Source organism: Rhinichthys klamathensis, unplaced genomic scaffold (assembly GCF_029890125.1).
Source record: "Rhinichthys klamathensis goyatoka isolate OS25496 unplaced genomic scaffold, OSU_Roscu_1.1 h1tg000097l_1, whole genome shotgun sequence".
In the NCBI taxonomy this organism is placed as follows: domain Eukaryota; kingdom Metazoa; phylum Chordata; class Actinopteri; order Cypriniformes; family Leuciscidae; genus Rhinichthys; species Rhinichthys klamathensis.
The window spans coordinates 226,142-245,178 of NW_026606636.1; the positions used below are offsets into that span (position 1 = coordinate 226,142).

General features: G+C 40.6%; 1 protein-coding gene across 1 annotated transcript; it reads right to left on the reverse strand.

Annotated features, from left to right (window-relative positions):
- Positions 1-1,214: 1,214 nt before the first annotated feature.
- LOC130086543 (homeobox protein CDX-1-like) lies at positions 1,215-18,635 on the reverse strand. Its single transcript, XM_056252603.1, has 3 exons — positions 18,047-18,635; positions 4,470-4,618; positions 1,215-1,443 (listed from the first exon to the last, which is right to left on the reverse strand). Exons 1-3 carry the CDS (start codon positions 18,396-18,398, stop codon positions 1,252-1,254), a joined length of 693 nt encoding a protein of 230 aa, XP_056108578.1. The 5' UTR covers positions 18,399-18,635; the 3' UTR covers positions 1,215-1,251.
- Between the last annotated feature and the right edge of the window lie 402 nt (positions 18,636-19,037).

Genomic DNA, 19,037 nt, shown 5'->3' on the forward strand with positions numbered 1-19,037 from the left:
AATCAAACATTAACAGTTCAAACGTGTGATCTTGAAGGACATGAGATGAACGTTACTGGCATCAGGTCTTTATTGGCTCTTTAATTGACATGAATCACCTGACTTTGAACGGACCACACACACACACACACCCCATGACGTCCGTACGGATCGCAGCTTCTGCTCGACCTCTGGCGTGTCTGTCAATGATTGAGCGCGTTGAGTACGTGGTCACCGTTTCTGCTTCTGTTTTTATCAATAAGCAGTGTTTGTTTCCTTGTGTTATCGCAACTTACAGTATGATCCGCACAGTTCATTGTGATCGGTAAACACTCACACGGTTTCCGCCCTCTTAATGATTTAGAGTTTAAATGTCATTGTATGATTTAGTTGAATCTGATCAAACCGGTCCGGAACATGTCGAGGTCATATTTAAAAAGAAGTAAGAAATTATACTTTACTTAATAAAAAAAAAAATTTTTTTTTAGGAACATTACGGGTTTTTTTTTGTCCAATTAAGCAAGTTTCTGGCCCAAATTCTCTTGCAAATAATTAATAAAAAAATGCGGACAAATATTTTATTTAAATTGTGACTTGTATACATCATTGTAGTATTTAATTGATTTATTCTGACCTATAAAATCATTAAAAAATATTGTATTATAAAAAAAATAATATATATTTCAATTAACTTTTTTTTCAATTTTTGTTTAAAAAAACTCTAAAGATATACTGTAAATTACAGTTATTAGACTTTGTAGGAAAAAATGCTTAATTGTCATTAAAACAATGTCAATGCCCCCCCCCCCCCCCCCCCCCAAACACACACACACACACACACACACACAAATGATAAGTTTTACAATCTCCTCAAATATCTTTTTATTAAAAATTTTACACTTTTTAAAAAGAATAATTACACAGAGGCACCAGTTGACTCCTTGTTTTTTTTTTGGTTGTTTTTTTAAATGTCAGTTTTCCAGTAGGTGTAAAATATTTTACATAGCAAAGCAAAGCAGTAGTGATGCATATAGTCATCAAATCATCATCGCAGTTAGTGAGGTCATCAAAAGCAGTACGCAAAACAATTTAGAAAGCATAATGACGTGTCTTCAGTCGTCCGACATACTCTGAGATCATAATTTTTTACAAAAATTGAAATACTGTGCGTATTATCACAATAAAACGTGTTTGCGTGTCATTTGTGTAGTGCAATATGAACGTTCCATTCAGTGTAAACATGAACCGTTTGTCCTTCAGTTTGAAAGGTTCTCAGTATTCCTCTTTAATGGTGGTCGATATATTGTCTGTCATCAAAGCGTTGTTGGTGCTGGAGACCATGGTGGTGCTGGCGTGACTGGGCATGCTGGGAGGTGTGGATGTACAGCTCTGCTGAGCCTGTTGCAGTCGCTTCTTGTTCATTTTCCTTTCTTTGGCTCGTCTGTTTTGAAACCAGATCTTCACCTGTGAATCAGAGAGTCAGCGTGATTTACCTGATTCATCTGGAGCTAGAACAACCGATGAGCGTATAGACACATCCCATCTACTCCTACTCGTACTCGTGTGTGTGTGTGTGTGTGTGTGCTTTATTTTATATATTTTTTGTAGTAGCTGTAGTAGACGCATCCCATCTACTCGTACTCATGTGTGTGTGTGTTATTTTTTTTTTGTAGTAGTAGTAGCTGTAGTAGACACATTCCTTCTACTCGTACTCATGTGTGTGTGTGTGTGTGTGTGTTATTTTTTATATATTTTTTTGTAGTAGCTGTAGTAGACACATCCCTTCTACTCGTACTCATGTGTGTGTGTGTGTGTGTGTGTGTTATTTTTTATATATTTTTTTGTAGTAGCTGTAGTAGACACATCCCATCTACTCGTACTCGTGTGTGTGTGTGTGTGTTATTTTTTTTTTTGTAGTAGCTGTAGTAGACACATCCCATCTACTCGTACTTGTGTGTGTGTGTGTGTGTTATTTTTTATATATTTTTTTGTAGTAGCTGTAGTAGACACATCCCATCTACTCGTACTCGTGTGTGTGTGTGTGTGTGTGTGTTATTTTTTTTTTTTGTAGTAGCTGTAGTAGACACATCCCTTCTACTCGTACTCGTGTGTGTGTGTGTGTGTTATTTTTTATATATTTTTTTGTAGTAGCTGTAGTAGACACATCCCATCTACTCGTACTCGTGTGTGTGTGTGTGTGTGTTATTTTTTTTTTTTGTAGTAGCTGTAGTAGACACATCCCATCTACTCGTACTTGTGTGTGTGTGTGTGTGTGTGTGTGTGTGTGTGTTATTTTTTTTTTGTAGTAGCTGTAGTAGACACATCCCATCTACTCGTACTCGTGTGTGTGTGTGTGTGTGTGTGTGTGTGTGTGTGTGTGTGTGTATTATTTTATATATTTTTTTGTAGTAGCTGTAGTAGACACATCCCATCTACTCGTGTGTGTGTGTGTGTGTGTGTGTGTGTGTGTGTGTGTGTGTGTGTGTGTGTGTGTGTGTGTGTGTGTGTGTGTGTGTGTGTGTGTGTGTACTTTATTTTATATATTTTTTGTAGTAGCTGTAGTAGACAAATCCCATCTACTCGTACTCGTGTGTGTGTGTGTGTGTGTGTGTATTATTTTATATATTTTTTGTAGTAGCTGTAGTAGACACATCCCATCTACTCGTGTGTGTGTGTGTGCGTGTGTGTGTGTACTTTATTTTATATATTTTTTGTAGTAGCTGTAGTAGACACATCCCATCTACTCGTACTCGTGTGTGTGTGTGTGTACGTGTGTGTGTATTATTTTATATATTTTTTTGTAGTAGCTGTAGTAGACACATCCCATCTACTCGTACTCGTGTGTGTGTGTGCGTGTGTGTGTGTGCTTTATTTTATATATTTTTTGTAGTAGCTGTAGTAGACACATCCCATCTACTCGTGTGTGTGTGTGTGTGTGTGTGTGTGTACTTTATTTTATATGTTTTTTGTAGTAGCTGTAGTAGACACATCCCATCTACTCGTACTCGTGTGTGTGTGTGTGTGCTTTATTTTATATATTTTTTGTAATAGCTGTAGTAGACACATCCCATCTACTCGTACTCGTGTGTGTGTGTGTGTACGTGTGTGTGTTATTTTATATATTTTTTGTAATAGCTGTAGTAGACACATCCCATCTACTCGTACTCGTGTGTGTGTGTGTGTACGTGTGTGTGTGTTATTTTATATATTTTTTGTAGTAGCTGTAGTAGACACATCCCATCTACTCGTGTGTGTGTGTGTGCGTGTGTGTGTGTACTTTATTTTATATATTTTTTGTAGTAGCTGTAGTAGACACATCCCATCTACTCCTACTCATACTCGTGTGTGTGTGTGTGTGTTATTTTATATATTTTTTTGTAGTAGCTGTAGTAGACACATCCCTTCTACTCGTACTCGTGTGTGTGTGTGTGTGTGTTATTTTATATTTTTTGTAGTAGCTGTAGTAGACACATCCTATCTACTCGTACTCGTGTGTGTGTGTGTGTGCGTGTGTGTGTTATTTTATATATTTTTGTAGTAGCTGTAGTAGACACATCCTATCTACTCGTACTCGTGTGTGTGTGTGTGTGTGTGTGTGTGTGTGTGTGTGTGTGTTATTTTATATATTTTTTGTAGTAGCTGTAGTAGACACATCCCTTCTACTCGTACTCGTGTGTGTGTGTGTGTGTGTGTGCGCGTGTGTGTACGTGTGTGTATTATTTTATAAAAAAAATTGTAGTTGCTGTAGTAGACACATCCCATCTACTCGTACTCGTGTGTGTGTGTGTGTGTGTATGTGTGTGTATTATTTTATATATTTTTTGTAGTATCTGTAGTAGACACATCCCTTCTACTCGTACTCGTGTGTGTGTGTGTGTGTGTGTGTGTGTGTGTGTGTGTGTGTGTGTGTGTGCATGTACGTGTGTGTGTATTATTTTATATTTTTTTTTGTAGTATCTGTAGTAGACACATCCCTTCTACTCGTACTCGTGTGTGTGTGTGTGTGTGTGTGTGTGTGTGTGTGTGTGTGTACGTGTGTGTGTATTATTTTATATATTTTTTGTAGTATCTGTAGTAGACACATCCCTTCTACTCCTACTCGTACTTGTGTGTGTGTGTGTGTGTGTGTGTGTGTGTATTTTATATATTTTTTGTAGTAGCTGTAGTAGACACATCCAATCTACGATTTATTGAGTAAATGAGTGTATACGTATTTAAGTGCATTTTTAGAATTTATGTGCAGTGTTTTTTATGAGATATACCAAAATGTGCATAGAACTGACTATCATCTTCCTCTTTTCTATATGTAGTAGGCTACATTTAATTTGGGTGGTTTCCCTGTGTACCATTCCGTACATATCACCATCATCATATGCGTTTCTTATTCTGTCCCACAACATTACGCCCTTTAACACAAAACTCAGTCACAATTAGACGGCATGAATTTGCAGGGTCATTTGACTTTCTCTTTCTGAGGGTTCATGACCTACCTGGCGTTCTGATAGGCTCAGGGCCCCGGCGAGCTCCGCCTTCCTTCTGATGGTGATGTATCGGCTGAAATGAAATTCCTTCTCCAGCTCCAGGCGCTGAACGTCACTGTACACCACTCGGTATTTGTCCTTCGTCCGCGTCTTCCCTCCTGCCAGCACAACAGGGATATTTCTCTTTTTAATTGTCATATTCAGTTCTTGTGGTTGCTGAATTAAAAATATATATATATTTTATAGAGAGTATTATTATCCATTTAATGGAATTAGTGTATTTAAAAGATGTTTATTTGTATACAAATATCTCCAATAAGACAAAAACTGCAATTTGTATTCACAAAGAGCATAATAATTTTCAGCTTATTAAAAGTCATGGGCATTTTTTATCTACACACATAGAAAACAGATTTGGGGGGTTCTATATAGAACACTAGTGTTCTTGACTCAATTTTAAAGAACACTTTATTAAAAAAAATTCTATATATAAGGAGAAATGTCTTAAATTATTGTATAATAATTTCATGTTTAATGGGTTATTTCAATTTTTCTAGTGCTAAAGTATCTTTACAAGCTGTTTTCATAAAATGTTATTAAAATTAAAAGTGAATTCAAATTTAATTAAAATTAAAAAATTATTAAATATAATTAATAATCCATGAAATGATGGGAACCCCAAAAAGTTCTATATATGAAGTGCCTGACAGAACCATTTAAAGTATAATGTAACTTCAATGTTATTCAAATACAAATAATAAATAATCGAAAAATGTTTTTGAAGTGTTTGGGTGTCAAAAAGGAAGTGCCGCAGATAAGATCTCAGTTCCTGTTTTCATAATCTTTCACCATCCAAGACAGTTTTGGCACTAATAACGTGAATATTCCTCTGATGATGAAGAACACCACTGTGGTAAACCTCTCAAAGTTTTTGGTTCCCCTTGAGATGTTGTTTGCGTGATGTTTTGTTAGCGTTAACCACATTCTGACATTAGACCGCCTCGTCTTACCCCACTAAACATGACATGAACCTCGAAATAATCACAGGGAGTATTTAAAAAATGGACTGGCCCTAAATATGTTAATGTGATTCTGTTACAGTAGACTCTGCTCAAGAGCTTTTCTTAGATCTAACTTTACTTTTCAGTTTGTTGCAATGACATTTAAACAGCTTTGATGCTTTATTTCCTATGATATTCAAATATTATATGTCGAAATATGTTTGGTATTGCAGTATGCTAAGTCTTTAATGTTGTGGCACAAGAAACATTGGACTTATTCAGAATCATTTTTCAGCAGATCCAGTTTTGTTTGCATTTCAATTTCCATCAACAACATGTTTTTCGTTGTTTCCCTCATCTTTCTGTTTGATACAAAACTTTTAAAATCGACATGAAATCAATATTTACCCTATTTACTTTGTTAGTGCACATTATTAGTCTTGTGTTGAATTATTTACCCATGCAAGTTAATTAATACATAAAAGAATATCAAAATCTGAAAATCTGCTTCCCAGCGAGCTGAATGAAACGCCCACTTTTTTTTAGATCCAAACAATTCCTAGTGGGATAAAACAAGCCACGGCCACTAATTTTCTCATTCAGAAATCCGTTTCACTCAGAAAATACGCCACAATACTAAAGTAAAGTCGTTCACAACTTCCGGTTCACGCTGACTTTAACAGGTCAAGTCACCTTTATATACTGTATAAGAGCTTTACAACGATAACAGGAAAATTATTTAATGAAGCAAATAAAGATAATTTCGGCTGTGCAGCAACTCTAAAAGAAAACAGTGTCATTGTTCAGCTGAAGTCAGTTATTACATTAGTTCATTTTTAATCTATAAAGCAGTGATGTCATCCACCAGCTCAGTTCAGTTCTCATGCAATATTGCCAGTGCAGGCAAATCAATAATAATGTTGAATAATAAGTGTCCCCAACTAAGCTAGCTGGAAGCCAAACTCCATCAGGTGACAGACTGGAGAAAAAACCCTGTGAGAATTGAAACCAGGCTCAGTCAGTCCTCTGGCCAACAAATGATCATGTGTGATTATGATTATGCATCACAAGTCATAAATTAAACAATGCTGCATTCCAAGGTAGGAGGGCATCACGGCACATCCGAATCTAATGTCTCCTGAGCACATTCATCTCTGCTCGATTGTTGAAGGCATCATAGGTGGATCCTTCACTGCCTTTGATTTCCCACAATCCTCTGTGACAGTTAAGTGACAGTTAAGCCAAAGCTGCTTTAAAGTAACGCTGGGTTCACACCGGACGCTGAAGCGACGCGGAACGGAGGCCGCTTCCGCTTTAGTGGCCTCCGCGTCTGGTCTAGCCACTGTTTAGTGGCCTCCGCGTCTGGTCTAGCCACCGTTTAGTGGCCTCCGCGTCTGGTCTAGCCACCGTTTAGTGGCCTCCGCGTCTGGTCTAGCCACCGTTTAGTGGCCTCCGCGTCTGGTCTAGCCACCGTTTAGTGGCCTCCGCGTCTGGTCTAGCCACCGTTTAGTGGCCTCCGCCTCTGGTCTAGCCACCGTTTAGTGGCCTCCGCCTCTGGTCTAGCCACCGTTTAGTGGCCTCCGCGTCTGGTCTAGCCACCGTTTAGTGGCCTCCGCGTCTGGTCTAGCCACTGTTTAGTGGCCTCCGCGTCTGGTCTAGTCACGTTTAGTGGCCTCCGCGTCTGGTCTAGCCACCGTTTAGTGGCCTCCGCGTCTGGTCTAGCCACCGTTTAGTGGCCTCCGCGTCTGGTCTAGTCACGTTTAGTGGCCTCCGCGTCTGGTCTAGCCACCGTTTAGTGGCCTCCGCGTCTGGTCTAGCCACCGTTTAGTGGCCTCCGCGTCTGGTCTAGTCACGTTTAGTGGCCTCCGCGTCTGGTCTAGCCACCGTTTAGTGGCCTCCGCGTCTGGTCTAGCCACCGTTTAGTGGCCTCCGCGTCTGGTCTAGCCACCGTTTAGTGGCCTCCGCGTCTGGTCTAGTCACGTTTAGTGGCCTCCGCGTCTGGTCTAGCCACCGTTTAGTGGCCTCCGCGTCTGGTCTAGCCACCGTTTAGTGGCCTCTGCGTCTGGTCTAGCCACCGTTAAGTGGCCTCCGCGTCTGGTCTAGCCACCGTTTAGTGGCCTCTGCGTCTGGTCTAGCCACCGTTTAGTGGCCTCCGCGTCTGGTCTAGCCACCGTTTAGTGGCCTCCGCGTCTGGTCTAGCCACCGTTTAGTGGCCTCCGCGTCTGGTCTAGTCACGTTTAGTGGCCTCCGCGTCTGGTCTAGCCACCGTTTAGTGGCCTCCGCGTCTGGTCTAGTCACGTTTAGTGGCCTCCGCGTCTGGTCTAGTCACGTTTAGTGGCCTCCGCGTCTGGTCTAGCCACCGTTTAGTGGCCTCCGCGTCTGGTCTAGCCACCGTTTAGTGGCCTCCGCGTCTGGTCTAGTCACGTTTAGTGGCCTCCGCGTCTGGTCTAGCCACCGTTTAGTGGCCTCCTCGTCTGGTCTAGCCACCGTTTAGTGGCCTCCGCGTCTGGTCTAGTCACGTTTAGTGGCCTCCGCGTCTGGTCTAGCCACCGTTTAGTGGCCTCCGCGTCTGGTCTAGCCACCGTTTAGTGGCCTCCGCGTCTGGTCTAGCCACCGTTAAGTGGCCTCCGCGTCTGGTCTAGCCACCGTTTAGTGGCCTCCGCGTCTGGTCTAGCCACCGTTTAGTGGCCTCCGCGTCTGGTCTAGCCACCGTTTAGTGGCTTTCGCGTCTGGTCTAGCCACCGTTTAGTGGCCTCCGTGTCTGGTCTAGCCACCGTTAAGTGGCCTCCGCGTCTGGTCTAGCCACCGCTCTGCGTCTGGTCTAGCCACCGTTTAGTGGCCTCCGTGTCTGGTCTAGCCACCGTTTAGTGGCCTTCGCGTCTGGTCTAGCCACCGTTTAGTGGCCTCCGTGTCTGGTCTAGCCACCGTTTAGTGGCCTTCGCGTCTGGTCTAGCCACAGTTTAGTGGCCTCTGCTTCTGGTCTAGCCACCGTTTAGTGGCCTCCGCGTCTGGTCTAGCCACCGTTTAGTGGCCTCCGCGTCTGGTCTAGCCACCGTTTAGTGGCCTCCGCGTCTGGTCTAGCCACCGTTTAGTGGCTTTCGCGTCTGGTCTAGCCACCGTTTAGTGGCCTCCGTGTCTGGTCTAGCCACCGTTAAGTGGCCTCCGGGTCTGGTCTAGCCACCGTTTAGTGGCCTCCGCGTCTGGTCTAGCCACCGTTTAGTGGCCTCCGCGTCTGGTCTAGCCACCGTTTAGTGGCCTTCGCGTCTGGTCTAGCCACCGTTTAGTGGCCTCCGCGTCTGGTCTAGCCACCGTTTAGTGGCCTTCGCGTCTGGTCTAGCCACCGTTTAGTGGCCTCTGCGTCTTGTCTAGCCACCGTTTAGTGGCCTCCGCGTCTGGTCTAGCCACCGTTTAGTGGCCTCCGCGTCTGGTCTAGCCACCGTTTAGTGGCCTCCGCGTCTGGTCTAGCCACCGTTTAGTGGCCTTCGCGTCTGGTCTAGCCACCGTTTAGTGGCCTCTGCGTCTGGTCTAGCCACCGTTTAGTGGCCTCCGCGTCTGGTCTAGCCACCGTTTAGTGGCCTCCGCGTCTGGTCTAGCCACCGTTTAGTGGCCTCCGCGTCTGGTCTAGCCACCGTTTAGTGGCCTTCGCGTCTGGTCTAGCCACCGTTTAGTGGCCTCCGCGTCTGGTCTAGCCACCGTTTAGTGGCCTCCGCGTCTGGTCTAGCCACCGTTTAGTGGCCTCCGCGTCTGGTCTAACCACCGTTTAGTGGCCTTCGCGTCTGGTCTAGCCACCGTTTAGTGGCCTCCGCGTCTGGTCTAACCACCGTTTAGTGGCCTTCGCGTCTGGTCTAGCCACCGTTTAGTGGCCTCCGCGTCTGGTCTAGCCACCGTTTAGTGGCCTTCGCGTCTGGTCTAGCCACCGTTTAGTGGCCTTCGCGTCTGGTCTAGCCACCGTTTAGTGGCCTCCGCGTCTGTTGTGAACGACACCATAGGTTAACATGGGCGCCGAAAGGAAGCGCCCTCCGTTCCGCGCTGCTTCCGCGTCGCTTCAGCGTTCGGTGTGAACCCGGCGTGAGCCTGAGGTACAGAGGGAAGGAGACTAGAGGCCGTTTAGTGGCCATTTAGTGGATGTCAATGGAGGAGTGGCTTCACACTGAATAAACTGCTTTTGCAACATGACATCATGACTTTGCGTAAACATACACGCCACTTTCAATTCAAGTGGCGTGCTATCTATACGCATTTTGAGCTATCCGCGTGTATGTCCACGCCGAAATCTTTTGCGTGTATGTCTACGCCATTAAATGTCCGAGTGATTCCGCGTGTATGTGTACGCCGTTAAATGTCCGAGCGAAACGAAGCAAAATCTATATCTACATCTGTGGAGCGATATTTCTTTTCCTAGGATGGTAGGAGAAGACTCATAAATGGTATTAACCCCAGTGACGGGTAGGTTTAGGGACGGGGTTGGGGTAGGTCATATATTTATATATACATAATACAGTAATATAACGTTAAGTCAAAGGCGTTGATAAACACGCTGAAAAGCGATTATGCGTGTTAATAGCACGCCAAAAATGGAAATACGAATTGGCGTGTCATACATACGCCATTTCATGAGATCAGTCTGGCTTTTGTGGCTTATCATTTAATCACTCAACAGCTCATCGGCAAATCTTCAACACATTTGTTTTAGATTGATCTTTTTTAGAAAAGAATGGCTGTTTTATAAGAGAAGTCACGGACAGGTATGATCCAGTTTACGGCATTTCTCGTTTATTTCTATGCTCTCCGCAAACTGTTTGACTGTCGCACGCACAACTCTGAACGAAATTCAGTGACGTCAACACTTATTGGTTATCAAGGCACACGTGATCGCTTTCTTCAGTGGTAGATCTCATATCTCCCAATAATAATACTATCTCTGGTTAAACTAAACAATAAAAATGGCGCCTGGAAGTTGTATTGGTGGTATGTAAATGTACAGTTTTGACCAACTTTTTTCAAATTTGATGTTATTTATAGTGATAAATTACTATTGTGTTAATAAAATAATCTCTTAGTTGTCACCAAAGCTCGCTCTGATTTGTTGTAGATCATTAAACGTTATGCTGTATTCTGCTGCCAGGCCAGTAGGTGGCGATGTCACTTTGTAGAGAAACACTGTGCGCCTATTAGACAGAACACATATTAAGCATGCGCATGATGTCACCATTTTCACAAATTTGTGTTTTTGTAGTTTACAAAGAAATGATATGTCTCATTTTCAAAAACTTGCACTTTGAAAAAACGTTTGCGTTTTTAGGACCCCAAAAAACTTGTGTAAATGAAATGTATACAAAGTTATCAGGCCTGTCTGTTTATAAATGAGAGTTTGGGTTTAATAACGGCCAGAAACTAAAGCAGCAGTGTTATAAACAAATCCTTCAGCACTGAGGAAAAGCTAATCTTCCTGTGAATTACAAAATGAGTGGACATTTTGCAACAGACCTTTACCAGCTACATCATCTTTGTTTCTCCATTGATAAACATCAGTCAAATACAGTGTTTACATGTGGCCATTTGTACAAGTGGTATTTGTCCAATCAAATGCTTCAGTAAACATACAGTATACCAAACACTCAGATTTCTGTTTCAGCATGTCTGTGTAAATCTGCACATCATTACTTAATCTTAAATTTGCACTATTGCACTATTTCTTTTTCACTCATATTGCCTCAATTTTCCTCCAAAGCACCGCATTCATAAGACGGGCGTATTAGGGTAGAGTGGGGGAAAACGGCCCCCTTAAGGAAAATGTGACATTACTGTGAAACAAAACATAAATGTGACTAGAACTGCCATCCCAGTTTTGAGTGACTATGGCAGGAGTTATTTACCAAATATTAAAATTGCTCAACCTTCATAATTGTTTGTTTTTTTGACTGAAAATATTTTTGTACAAAGGGGGCGTTTTGCCCCAGCGGTGGGGTAAAATGCCCCCTTTTGTTACCAACCAGTTTGCTTAACAGATCAACAGCAAAATTACACTCTTAACAACGCTGGGTTGTTTTAACCCAAATTTGGGTCAAATATGGACAAACCCAAATGTTGGGTTAAAAATGTAATTTTAACTTTCACTTTCAACTGTAATTTTTTAATTGCATTTTTAACCCAACATTTGGGTTTGTCCATATTTGACCCAAATTTGGGTTGAAACAACCCATTTTTTAGAGTGTAACATAGTTTTTAATCTCTAAAAGTAAAAGGCAAGTCATGCAACAACATGAATATAATATTTATTTCAGGAATGTACAAAATAGCCAAATTTCTAACATTTTAATATTTTGATTTCTACACTAGGCCTATAAGGGGTTGATAATTGATGTAGTATTTGTTCACCACTATCATCAATGACGCCAGCCGTGAACCTGTCAGCAGCACAGTCCCTCGGCAACTTCGTACTACTGATCACCATTTTACAAAAGGATTAATAGTTTGGAGTGAAGCAAACGTGCAATTGGTAAGTGACATGGTTTTATGGAGTTATAGTATGCAACATATGATTGAGTTATGTTACCGGTAGCTGTCTTACCTGGAGATTCAACCAGATAGCAAAATATGTCTGGAAACGACACCTCCGGCCATTTGGTCGGGTCATTGACCCAGTTTTTAATTACATATGGGCAATCGTACCCTATTGCAGTTAATTTAGCAATATATCGTTGCCGGTCGGCAGGCGTCATTTACGTGATAATGTACTAAACACTCTTAGAAGAAAAAAGGGTTCTGTCAGGCTCTTCATATAAAATATTTTAAGCCACGGGAGAGGATTTATGAATGAAGGTGAAGCGTCATAACTGATGCTGGTAGGTCACATGATAATGACAACATGGCGGATGTAGTACATCCGAAATTGCATTCATACTAACATACTTTTTTAGCGGTTGTGAAGTAATTACTTATTCAAAATATCTACCTACTCAAGAGATTATGCGATTTTAACGACTTCTAACGGCAGCTGCAGTGACGCGATGACTTTACCAATTGGTGATTGGCTCTTTTATTTAGAAGGCGGGACTTAGTAAAGTGTAATGTATTTTTCCCCATTTAAAGAGATAGGAGCTGTACTTGCATGACTGAAATAGCTGCGCGAGAGGTGTTTCAAATATGGCCGCCGAGTGAAATGACTTGCTTTAAAGGGAGTTTTTGGGAAGCATTTTAATATGTTCTTAATATTAGAATAGGCCACATTATGAATATATGTTTGTGTATGTCCTTGTATATGACCAGACAAAAGTTAATGTGTGACTAAGTGTATGACTGAGACAGAGGGTCTCCATTCAAGGATATAATATGATAGACAAATCTAAACATTGTATTAGTTATGGCTGAGAGATATCTTAATTTAGCCTCAGGAAAACAACCGTGGGGGAGGAACAACTATAAGAAGGAAGGATGCCCCCCACTCGTTGTCACACTCTGCAGGCACTTTCTATGACTGTATGACGGTTGACCTTTCCTTGCAAGAAATTAAATAACCTTTAAAGACAATTGATCATGTGTGTCATTTATTCAGTGATGTAAAATTGTTTGCCACCCACCACAATTCCCACCATTTTATGGATTTAGTTCATGTTTTATGAATTAAGCAGCTACTAAACATACTTTCTCTCTAGAATGTTTTTTAAATAACCCCTTATACGTGACATTTCTCCTTTTTGTCTTTAAAATTAGTCAAGAAACCTAGTTCTATATAGAACCTCAACTTTTTTTCTAAGAGTGAACTAAAAAAAATCTATATAGACTTTTTTTTTAAAGTAATAAAAATGACAAAAACTTAAAAAAAAAAAAAAAAACGTGAAATATACAAACGAAAACTAATTTAAAAAATGTATAATAGTATCTCAATGATACAAGGAACCTTGTCCTGAAAGCCCCTTAATGCAGTTTTCATAGACAGAAACTCTTTCTCAACCGTTTTCTTCCCTTTTCTCCAGCAGCTTTGGCTGACGTGTGTAAACACACACACACACACACACACACACACACACACACTGAGTCTGGTCCCCTTATCAGTGTTCTCCGGTCCTCCCACAGTGCACACAGCAGGGTGCGGCCTACGCCTCAGACTCACTGGCCTCTGCCGTTATTAGCTTTTCACAAAATCTTTCACTTTGTCGACAGGACGTTCGACACTCATGACGCTTGTGTTTAGACACACAGATGAATAATCGCGATGCTAACATTGAGCAACACTTCTCCACCTTCATACACGATGGCATCACACACCACTGACTCACTGTGTCTCAGAACGAAAGATGGCGCCTCGGTGTGCTCATTTATCTCCTTCCTTAAATGAACATATAGGTCTGTGACATTACTAATACATAATGTGTTTGGTAATGGCCATCTGAGAATCCTGGGAAAACCAATTATTTGTACAGCGATTACAAAACCGCCTTCTTGAACTAACAGAAGATCTTGTTAAGTGGGCGTAAAATGTAGCCGTTTTAAATGGATAACTGATTTTTACAGTGGTTTATCTCTTCAAACCGGTTATAAGGAGGCAAAAAAATTAAACTTGGATCAGTGTACACTCAGTAAATCAGGGTTTACAGTGTTTAAGCTCATTTTAACGTGCACACATACACACAAGTCATATGATGTGTTGTAATAAACATAGCAGGAAGAGGTTCACACATAGATAAAGACAGAAGCACGTATCTTTTAGATACCAATACTAGTGTGCTGCCTACCTAGACTGCATTTTAATGCATCACAGACCAGTGCTATTTTTGTATTATTTTTTTATGTGTATATATATATATATATATATATATGAAACAGAAGTTGCAATAGTCTTTTCTTCCCTAGTGTGACGTATATCCAAGTGAAACAGCTTCTCAAACAAGAACAAATGTAGGGCGGGACTTGATTTTGTCCATAGGGAATTGATTGGATGTTTGTGGTTTGCTATTGGTGGATCTCATGTGAGTGACAGGTTGCCCCGCCCTCACGCCAGTAAACACATCATCAGAGAAGAGAAGAGATGAGCTGGAAGAGGGAGGGGAAGTTACTTTAATTAAAGATCACGAGGCACATGAATTAAAAAAATAATTATAATGATGTGCGCGGATTAATCATTTATGATATATACTGCAATATTCCATAAAATAAGAATTAAGGGAAACACTTTATTTTGATGGTCCCTTTTGAACACTCTGTTGACTATAAGTAACTTTGCAACTACATGTCAACTAACTCTCATTAGAGTATTAGTAGACTGTCTGCTCACTCTTTATTTTGATGCTCCCCAACAGACAATATGCTAACTATAACTTTGCAACCACATGTCAACTTATTTTAACCCTACCAGTCTACTAATACTCTACTAACCCTCTAATGAGGGTTAGCACACATGTAGGTGCATTGTTACTTATAGTCAACAGAATGTGTTAAAGGGACCATCAAAAAAAGTGAAACCGAATTAAGAATTTGTACTTTTTTATTTCATGGTGACTTTAAACTAAATGATAATTAGAAATGTTGCTTTGGCAACTAGCTGATAAAAAGTTTACATTTTTATATTTCATTTTATTTCAGTTAATATTTATTTTATTTCGAATAACGGTTCAAGTTATGGTTTTAGTTTTAGTCTTAGTTAACTATAAATAACCCTGTCACAGACAGTTGCAAAAGTTAAGCTGTCTTCCACAAAAAAACATTATTTTGCCTAAATTCTAATGCAGTTTTTAATACCCATAATTTATTGTGATGAGCTCAGATAAAAATAAAGGCAAGATGGCGGTGGAGCATAGGAAATGTTGATACACTCATAATTTCTCTGATACTGAAATGCATTGATAAGCAGATAATTTCAATTAAAACTGTCTATTTTACCAAATATCTCTTTGTGTAATTTTCTTAGCAACATCCTGACATCAAACTCTGTTGAAATAAATCACTAGTTCCAGATCAGTCACTAATATGAGGCTCTATTTCAGTGAGGACGCTCAGTAATAGACGGACAGTAAGCAGATCACTAGAAACAAACTGTGAAGGAGTCAACTGTGCCAGGATTCAATTTAATAATAGATAGAAATTTTGTCAGAATTTGGAGTGGTAAATATCTACATTATTTTAACTAACGGATCAAAATAAAGTCATATTTATCGCAACACGTGTCAGAAGCATTAGGCGTGTATTACTGTTGTCCAGTAGGGGGCAACAATGGATTAAATTTAAAAGAGTGAAAAATACTTTTTCATAAAATAAAAGCTAATCAATTAAATGCATTCTTTTAGGGGTAGGGTTTGGATATGGGTTAATCTGTTGTCATTATAATTACTCTATATAAAAACAAAAGAAGTCAACAGTATGTCACTACTGAGATAAGTAAAGTGATTTAGATAAGTTAGGTAAGATAGGTACACGTGTGTGTTTTCTAAGGAAAAAGTAGAGTGGAAAACTAAACCAGTTCAGATTAGCGTTTAATTTTTTTCCAGCTGTATTTCCTGAACATGCTCATATTTGTTTTTGTCACATGATCCATATTCGTCTATAATCTGCTCATGTCATGATATGAGAACGTTTGAACAGTCAAACACGATGACCACATTTGCATCTCGTCCAACAGTGTTAGACAACGGCCCTTTGAAAGCTGAAGACAAAACTAATGAGCATGACTTCATTTCCTCCTTTTGGTCTGTTTAAGAAATATGAACAGTTGCACAGACTGCAGTTCATTGACAAAACAAAAGACTCTGATCTTATACACACATTTATTTACCGTTATATTTGTACATATATTTATTTACCGGTAATATGGATTATTCAAGTTGCGTTGGAACATTATATATATATATATTGTGAAAAGTGTTATACAACTAAGTTTGAATTGAAATGGATCAAATTGGATTTGGAGGCCAAATATAATTTAGCAAAAACAACAAATCCAGACCATTAAAAAGCCCATGCAACAAAAAATTTAAATGAAATGTGAACATTTCTAAGAGTCTCGCTCCGTCTGAGCTTTATACCTGTGCCAATCTGACTGTGTGTGACACATTTACACAAATATTCCCAGAAGAGATTAGTTTATCACTTGGTAAACTATTAGCCATAATGCACTTCTGATAAGGCCGCAAACATCTATTATTGACTGTTCAACTACACGCTCCTTCAGATCTCCAGATGTTGTAGAACATCAAAGATCAAACAGAAGAATTATGCTGGTATTTTGATCTCTCAGCTGTAACCACAGGCCTTCAGCATTACTGATTCATAAACTGATCTGTATATATAGATCAGATGTGACTGTAGGTCATAATAAGCAGAACTATTACAACACAATCTAAGCTAGCACACCTAAAATGCTGTTGATGCAGAACGGGGCAGGTTTTTTTCTTTCTGCGGTCTTAAACTGGTGCATTGAATGGTATCAGGTGATTATACTGTAGCAGTTTTGATCATGGTACTGTATGATTTCCATATTCATATGCCATGGCTTTTAGGTGGTACTTCAACATACTTTAAAGAATAACATGGTTTTATATGTTCAAAAACACAGTATTACCACGATGCATGTCTAAAAAATGCTGTACTACAGTGATATATTTCCAAAAAGCATGAGATCTCAGGGAACATGTCTAAACAAATAAAATAAAATAAAAACATGGTCTTACCATGATGCATGTCCAAAAAGCATGGTATTGTCTATTAGCCTACCAGTCATGTTGGCCAAAAGCACTGTACTATGGTGCATTACATAAAAGCATCATATGTACATGGTATTACCATTATGCATGCCTAAAAACATGGTATTACCAATGGCATTGTCCAAAAAAAATTTGCTGTTGTCTAAAAAACACTGTATTATATGGCTTGTTTCATAAAAGCATCAAATTACATATTATCATGATGTCTAAAAACATGGTAGCACTTTATTTTACAGTACTGTTACCCAACATACTATGTTCTTATAGTTATTACAATAACTGGGTAATAATAACTATGTACTAACCCTGAAAAAAACCCTAAACCTAACCTTAACCAATGTAGTTATCTTATATTAACAAGTAGTACTGTAAGTACACTGTGAGTACAAGTAAGTGCATGTACTTTAAAATAAAGTGCAACCAAAAGCATGGTATTACTAATGGTATTGTCCAAAAACACTGTAGACTATTGTTTTTTTGTTGTTGTTTTTCAATAAAAGCATCAAATATCATGGTATTTCCAAGATGATTGTCTAGACAACGGTATTACCAATAGTATTGTAAAGAAACATTGTACTGGTATATTTCTTAAAAGCATAACATTTCAAGGCAGAACCATTATATATGTCTGGAAAACATGGTATTACCAATGGTATTAAAACACAGTACTGTATATTTCATAAAAGCATCAAGTTTTATCATACATGTCTTAAAAAAAAAAAAAAAAAAAAAAAAAAAAAAAAACTCCAAGGTGGAACTACGATGCATGTCCAAAAACATAGCATTACTATGGTATTTTTTTGATCGTGTAGAGGAAGTGAAAGAGTGTGATGTGAGCCAGTATGAGCACTGGAGGGTTTAGGGGTCAGGAGAGGTGCTGATCTCTCACCAGTGTTCCCGGGACCCGCGGCTCGTCTCATCCAGTCCTGCGGCTCTTCTCTCTCCAGCAGCGCCTGATCCACCGGCGGAATGATGTTGACCTCCACGCCGTTAACCGGCAGCGAGTGACCCGTCCCGTGGCCATAGAGCGGCGGCCACTCTTCACGCGAACCCGGGCCGAAGCCGGGACTCCACGAGCTGCCGGTGTGATGCAGGTCATTCCCGAGGGCAGGACCAGGGTGGTACCCGCTGTAGTCCGGGTATGGGGCAGACGGGTAGTTCAGGTGAGGCTGGTGGCCGAGGTTCAGGTGTCTCGCGGGGTTGCCGTACATGGCCGTGTCCAGCAGGAAGCTCACGGACATTTTCCTCGCGAGCTGAAAGTTTTACTTTAACTGAACTTCACCTTGCCTGAGCGCTCGCGAGCGCGCGTTTGTTTGCCCAGCGCTGACGTCACGCCGGGACACCCACCTGAGCTGATTTATGACACGCGCACAGGTGCCGCCGACTGGCCGGAAGTCCTATCACCCTGAATCATGATCAACAGAGAGCTGAACTTAGATAGTTGAAGAACCGAATGCCGCGATGGACGCTTTATCTCCGACGCCACATCTCCGCTGGCGACGCGACAAACGCTTCATTATCTAATAGGCGCGCGCTCGAGTGCCTGGCAGGTTAAGAGCATTTACATTTTACAAAGGCTAAAGGTCAAACTTTTACCTGAACCGGCCAGGATGCTTAATTTGATGATGTCCGTGATGAAGATAACAGGCATACCTGGGCAAAAAATGTGATGAAGGTCATTATGATGATGATTATAATTATAAAATATCAGAGCATGTTTAAAACGATGATGATAGGCTATAGCCTTTCAGGGAAGATTTTGATTAAGATCACCATGAGAAATGATTTAAAGTGAGGATGATGATTTGAGTGAAGTGATTACGATGATGTTTGGGATGATGAAGGCCGTGATGATGATGATGATGTGGCGCTGGAATCTC

Bases quoted from the DNA above. Each gene is read 5' to 3' on its own strand.
- LOC130086543 (XM_056252603.1), bottom strand. From the start codon at position 18,398: ATGTCCGTGAGCTTCCTGCTGGACACGGCCATGTACGGCAACCCCGCG. The intron at 4,619-18,046 runs GTGAGAGATCAG...TTGTGCTGGCAG, and splicing joins CGCGGGTCCCGGGAACACTG to GAGGGAAGACGCGGACGAAG. The intron at 1,444-4,469 runs GTAGGTCATGAA...TCTGATTCACAG, and splicing joins TGAGCCTATCAGAACGCCAG to GTGAAGATCTGGTTTCAAAA.